This window comes from Pygoscelis adeliae, unplaced genomic scaffold (assembly GCF_000699105.1).
Source record: "Pygoscelis adeliae isolate BGI_AS28 unplaced genomic scaffold, ASM69910v1 Scaffold63, whole genome shotgun sequence".
Taxonomy (NCBI): domain Eukaryota; kingdom Metazoa; phylum Chordata; class Aves; order Sphenisciformes; family Spheniscidae; genus Pygoscelis; species Pygoscelis adeliae.
The window spans coordinates 4,355,023-4,362,094 of record NW_008824414.1 but is presented as its reverse complement, the minus strand read 5'-3'; the positions used below and the strand labels follow the sequence as shown (position 1 = coordinate 4,362,094).

At 35.5% G+C, this 7,072-nt stretch overlaps 1 protein-coding gene across 1 annotated transcript in view; it reads right to left on the bottom strand.

The window, feature by feature from the left end:
• Positions 1-7,072, bottom strand: part of CHD9 (chromodomain helicase DNA binding protein 9) — a 92,136-nt gene that overhangs the window by 42,726 nt on the left and 42,338 nt on the right. Inside the window, exons 5-6 of the mRNA XM_009320846.1 lie at positions 3,549-3,660; positions 1-110 (exon numbers count right to left, since the gene is read on the bottom strand). The exon at positions 1-110 is cut by the window's left edge and continues 40 nt beyond it. Of these exons, the coding sequence (XP_009319121.1) occupies positions 1-110; positions 3,549-3,660 (222 nt within the window). The remainder of the gene's footprint in view (positions 111-3,548; positions 3,661-7,072) is intronic.

Below are 7,072 nucleotides of genomic sequence, written 5' to 3'. Positions count from 1 at the left end.
GGAGAATTCTTTTTGATTTTCACAGAAACTTTAGCTTCTTCTTCTGACTGTTTTCCTTCTCCTTCTTCAGCATATTTTTTCCTTTTAACTTGACGATTTGATCTTCTCTTCTGCACACGGGAGAATAAAAATAGAGGTTTTACCAAAAGCTTCCTTTAACATGAACTGCAAGTTTTGGGAGACACTAAGCAATACTTCAGCTGTATCTAAAACCAAAGGCCAACATTTGATAGAAAATACGAAGCATGTGAATCACAGAGGGACAGAAGAAGTCATATACTATTTTCGATCAATTAAATTATTTTTTTTTGTTTCATATAAACATTTGATACTTTTATTTGTACAATTCAAAAGCAAACATGGAATGATATTTTCAGGGTATGGGAACAAAGCTGATATATAACAGATCTCCCATGAGCATCAGTATTTCAACAGCAATTTCATAATGCAGCCTAACAGCAGTGTGTTACTGTCCAATTCAAGAACCCGAGTGAAAGACAGAAAATATGCTGAAGTGTCTCTACTAACAGTGCTATACAAAAAATTAGAAAGATTTTCATTAGGTCATATTGGTCAGATTGCTGGTGAAGTCTGATTTGATGGCTAATAAAGTTTGTTGCTTTGTTAATGTATTTGTTTTCGCCTCCACCTTAATCAAGCTTGTTTAACAGCAGCATTTGGCTTACTTTGCTGTTTATCTCTCTAATCTTCCCACTCTTGTTTCTGCAAGAATTTGAGGACAAGTTCCAGTTGGAGAAATAATGTTCAGTCTAAGAAAATAATTGCTTCTCACTCACTGTTTAAGTTTCAAATGCTTAGATTATTAGGATATTGCATATCCTTTCCACCCCTCAGTACCAATATATGAGACAGTGCACACTTAACTGTAAGATTAATTTGTAAATCCACTGGCTAAATAATGATAGCAGAATCAAACTAACAGGCTAACATTTGAAAACACTGCAATCTGCTTTAAAGAACTGATCATCACAAAAATAAAATTGGCAAAGTAAAACATCTCTATAAAATAAATTAATTCTATTGAGCTACACAGCAAAGCATATTTTTGTTCAGGAAAGGCCACTGCTGGTTGCAATACACTGTAGTAATCAGCTGGGAGAAGAACAAGTTGTGAGCAGAACAAAAACCAAAATCCTGTGGTGATACTGGCTTCTGCAGAGCAGATATTAAGTAACAGTAAGATTGCAGCACAGGAACTTTCTTCCTGACTGTTAAACTCAGCCCTTGGTCTGGCTGGTATCTGGTTAACGTCCTAGCTATACTTTAACAACTACATTGTAAGTATTTCAGTAAGGTAGAGTAGTAACACTACATATACAGTAAAAACCAAAGAAGGGGCATCACCATTCTTCTGGAGAAGCTGGGACAGTGCATATATGAAACTACTCAATCAGCTTTCCACAATAACGTAGCCAGATTAGCTATTCTTCAATAAAAAGTGAGTGTATGTGGGATGGGGTGTTAGCACAAAAAGAAACTTCAGATTTAAACAGACAATGTAACATAAAATGTCACATTACAGTTAAATCAACAATAGTTTGCTGACAGTAGATTTTTTTTTTTTTTAAATACCAGCTAATAGGAGCAATGCAAAATGATGTATGAATTAGGAAAAGAAGGATTAAGAACCAGGTTCAAGTTTTACTCATTAAGTATTTGTTGAATTTTTCAAAACCTAATGAGGCATTAACTGGCATTTTCAATCCTTCTCACTATGTCTTTTCTTAAAGTATGAAGTGATTAACAAAACATCAACAGACGTGTGTTCTCCAACACATTAATATGTAACCTGACTTGTTTGAACAAAACTTCATATTTCCCTGAGCTGAGGAGCATGGTCATAAACAAATGCTCTAAGGCACAAAATAAAGTGATACCACACATTGTTCCAAGAAATGAATCAACGTATTTAAGGAAGACACTTACTGTGAAACTAAGCATACAAAATGAATTCAGGAAAAAGAAAGACCTAAAATTGCCCCCCAGAGCTTAGAAATAGACAGCTATTTGCAATAGGATAAGAAAATCATGAAAACGTTCGAAAACTAAAGAGAACGAATTAATGAAGTAAAGCAACTTTGTCTTTCCTGTTATGATTCTCCCAAACTCCTTCAAAGGTAGATTGGGCAGTGCCATGACATTCTGCAGTATAATTTTTTTCTATCCCATGCCACCCTTTATTATATCTACCCTCTGTTCCCTTCATGCCAGGATCATGCGATTCGACGATACTCTCTCTGTCTATCCAACACTAGAATTGAAGATGACCCTTGTTGTGCTAAAAATCAAATACCCAAAAAAACAAAAGCAATGAGAAAAAAGAAATTATCTTCAGTCTTTTGTATTATATTTGTTGGCCTACAAATTTATACCTATCTGATTACAGAACACTGAGAAGTTACAGTACTTCAGAACCACCAAACCTGCTTTCACCTCCTTCAGTGTACTAAATGGACTTTCTATACCAAGACAAATTCCCTGATAAATAACTAATTTCATGCTCCCTTCCAGGTAACTTTTACCTAAGACAAGCTATCACTTAAGTCATTCTCGGAAATAGCTTCTGATCCTCTTTTTCCCCCCCACCATTATTATCTGTGAAATACTGAAGGTCAACTCAGTATCTCATAATTGTTTTCTGACATTGTCATCAAATAATGCAATTAATTTTTACTCAACACCAACTTATTTTGAATATTGATTTCATCTCTGTGGATGAAATTGCCACAAGATAAAAACCTGTGCATTTCCAGCATATAACCTTACTTTTAATGGAGTTTGCCCTAAAGCAAGAAAGTTAGAATTCTGTTACTAACATACACGTAAATAGGATATAATCTCTTACAAACAGTTCATACTTCTTTGTGCACAAGTTTCATAAATAATTAGCTATGCTACTATTATACTAGGGCAATCTACAAATAAATTGCAGAAAGTTACAAGGGAGATATTCCTCAAGGGAATGACTCCACCACTTTAATTCTTGACCTGGCACTTCCTTCAGAAGCATTCCACAAGCAGCTAGAGCCTATCAGCATATTGATCATTGCTCCCTTCAGATCCAATACTGCAAGAAACCAATTCTTTCTACAGAAGCAGAACTCAGAAAAAACAGTAAGGTTTGAAACAAGCCTTTTAAATGTGCTCAAAGAGCTAGTCCCTTCTATTAGGCAATCTCTGCATTTTCACCACAAAGTCAGCCAAAGTAAGGACCAGGTCTAACTGCCAGCTCAATAGATGAGTACTTACAGTCTCAAATCTATGGACTTCTGTACTGAAATGAAACAGATACAAGCAAGGCATTGATGTCCCATTACTGAAAAGGGACTCTAACCTGTAGGATTTTCTGATTTTCAACTAGGAAAAGTAGCTGATAATGTAAGGTTGTACCTATGAGAGATAAACAGCAGTGAGAAAGTAACTGTCACTGTGTCAAAAGGAATATAACTTTTTGGAGAGAGGGGAAAAGAGACCTGTAGAAATAACAACACATAGAAATTTAAAAGGGAAAAATTCTGACTACTTACCTGTGAGTCTTCATCTTTCAATTGCCGCTGCGGAGTCTGCTTAGCATCAGACAATTCATCTGACGATTCATTTTTTCTTTTCTGCTTCTTACCCAGTGTGATGATTAGCTTTCTGTTAGGAAAAAAAACCCCCAGCGTCTAAGTGAATGCCATATACTAGTCTACTTAACTTCAAGAGTAAAAACAATACCACATTCACTAGCAATTCCTGTATTCTTCTTAATATAAAACTCAGGAAGCACCACTGTGAAAAATGAAAAATATGTCAAAAAACAAAAAGCTACAACTTCACAGTAGACAGTATTTTCTGCTACTCTTACTGAGCTTCTCTACAGGTAAGCAGTTACCTTACCATCGCAAAGTCCTCTGTATCATACATATTTTAAATCTATAAATGAGTAAGAGACATGCAAAATCCAACATTTAAACTAACTGGCAATGGTAAACTATACAAAGTTAGCATAAATACCATCTGCAGATGACAACAACAAATGATTTACCATAAACGATTTATCATTGCAAAATAAATCTTTTCACTCAAAAAAAATTAGCTATGGGCAACAATCTAACATCATTCAAAGCTGTCTGACACGCAAATGTTTAAATAAGTCATTCAATGGTAGAAATGAGGGAACTGCATGAATCCTTTTTGCCCTTTAAAAAAAAGTAAAAAAAGAGAAGCTATGTTCAAAACCCATTAGTTTTACCTGTAAGATAGAACCTCTCAGAATACGTTAAGAACCAACATTGTGCTGAACAAGTTAGTTAAATTCTAATGAAAAAGCACCAATTATTTCTTTGTTCAGATTTAAAGGTTATGCTGTAAATCATGATACCACTTCATCTCATTTGTTTTTAACTAAAGCGTGTCAAAGTATTTATTTTTTCATATTTGAAATGTGCCAAATACTCCTTTTTAAACATGTTTTCAGTGGCATAACGGCAGAATGATAAACTATCAAATAAAATCACAGATAAAGAGCTGTCCTAAAATATATATTTCATATAATATCTAATCATCAGATCTGTGTAACAGAAAATGAGATAACTGTTCCAGCATACAAGCCTCTTCTGCCATTTCACAGAACAAATGAAACATGACTTCAGTCTTTATACAGACAGTACAAGTTCCCTTACACCAAAATAGCATCAAATATATTGGCCACCTGAAAAACCACTGATGAGAAGGTAGTGGTTGAAACACTTGTATCTCATTTGCTTCTCTTTGCAAGTGTCCAAGTGAGAGAACTATCACATATTTTCTATGTCCAAACTAACAGTCCACACACAAAATGAAAATCTTAAATTACCAAAACACTATGGATAGTTTAAGCAACATGGCTTACAAAAGATTATAGGCATATTTTAAGAAGCAATGAACATTTTCATTGGTTTTCAATATTTAACCACTAGGTATGTTCAGTGGAAAGGTTAAAAAGAAAGAAAACATTTTCCACTCCCATATTTTTTACTTCCAGTATGAAGTGAATAGCACTGGCAAATGCATGTTGCATGTAAGCTGCAGTAAGCATAATCACAGATCTGCCTGTTCACAGAGCTGCTTGTTCAAAAGTAAATTCTGGTCCTCAAGTCCTTGCTTTCCATTAGGTGTTCTGAGTTCAATGATTACTTAGAAAACATGTTTCATCATTGCAGGAAATAATTTCAACAACGAACACGCTGTCTTCAATGAACTACTGTCTTCAAGAGTAGTTTGGGGTTTTTTTTCCCCTCACTTTTCAATCTCTGATTAGGATTCTTTTTTCTTTCTTTCTTTTTTTTTTTAAAGACTGTTGGAGTTTCAGGTATTTGTCTGACTCTTTCCAGTGATGGACTTGGATAAACTACTTTTTCTATTTTTATCTCACTTTGTTTCATAGAATTTAAGTATTACATTAGCACTTGTCACCTAATACGTCAAATTAGCTAGTAGATTCCAAAGTGGATCAAAGATGATCCAAAGATCAATCACCATGATTGATCTTCTGAGCTTGTTGTTAAACGGAATTGTGGATGCTAAAATTTAACATGGATTTAAAGGAAAACCTGATAAACTTATGAGTGAGAATTTCTTGGAAGACCAGTAAACTCATGAAACGGTAACCATCCCACAAAGTTCCTGGTTTACATCTTTGGAGTTTGGGAAAATATTAAGAAGTATCATGTATGTTTTCCGTGCTCTCAAATTCTTCCCATTGCATCTGCTTCTGGCCATTGCTGAAGAGAGGATACCAGGCTAGATGAAACTCTGGTCTCAACTGGGTATGCACTCTTCTAAACTTTGCCCGTATGTTATTAAGTGCAACAAGCTGTGCTGATCTCTGCCTGTCCCTGGTTGACCTTTTCATTGAAATAACTGGACATAGAATATACTCAATCCAGTGAACTCACATGATATAATTTGTAAATTATTCTTTTTCGACCAATAAATAAGATCCCAAGTCTTCTCTTTGATTTGGAGCAAAGGCATTAAAGGCCTGATGCATGTATGGCATGTAGAGATGATTGTGAATGTGATATACATTCTGATTTTTAAATGAACAAGACTACTAATGATGAAGAAAAAGGATAACTAAATGTTCTTTCATGAAATAAGTGTTGAGATACAAGTCAAGCTGGAAGGGGTCTCTGGAGGACATCTGGTCCCTACTCAAAGCCAACTTCACAGTTCTTTTATATAGCTCAGTCCAGTCAAGTTCTGCTTATCTCCAAGGCTGACCCCTCCCTGGGCAACCTATTCCAAATTTTGATCCTCTTTTGTGAAATGGTAGATTAAAATGCTTCATAAATGCACGTTGCTACGTTAAGCATTTGTATCCATGCAACCATAGTTCATCCTCATTTCATGCACTACTACCTAACATTTTACGCTCAGGTTCCTTTTGGATTCAAGAAGCGCAATATTAAGAAAGGCCATGACTATTTTACTATGGGTTGTAGTGGTATCCATTGAATAGCAGAGGATTTTAAGGACCTTCTGTTTTAGAACATGGGCTTATTTTGTGATTAAAGTACTCTAGCTACATCTTTCCTTGCACATTTTTTCCTCTCCTTCTCTGTAGTCGTAGTCCTCCCTTGTGTTCACCTCTTGCTCTGCCCCTGCAGTCCTACACATATTCCATTTCTCTGTCAGCTTTTGTGTCTTACCTTGATCTTGTATTCCCTACCCCCAGTACTTCTCTTTGAGCGCCTCCCTGAAGTTTTCTTAACATCTTCTATACATGTTGCAGATCAGAATGCTTCCTCCTCGATATGGATATGATGCCAATGAGAGGAATAAATGCACAGTTTCACTTCTTTCTGATCCAGTGCCCAGAACCACAATGCTCCTTGCTATCGAAAGTTGCTGAACGACAGTATGGTGCTAAAGTCACGCATTTCTATTAGTAAAAATGCAATCTGCTCATATTTTGGCCAAAAACTTCTAAAAAATCTGCTATGTGAAAACAATGATTTTCAGAAGCTTGTAAACTGGATCAATTCTGTGAAAAATTTTCATTGAGAGAGCAAGTTCTCTTGCCAGT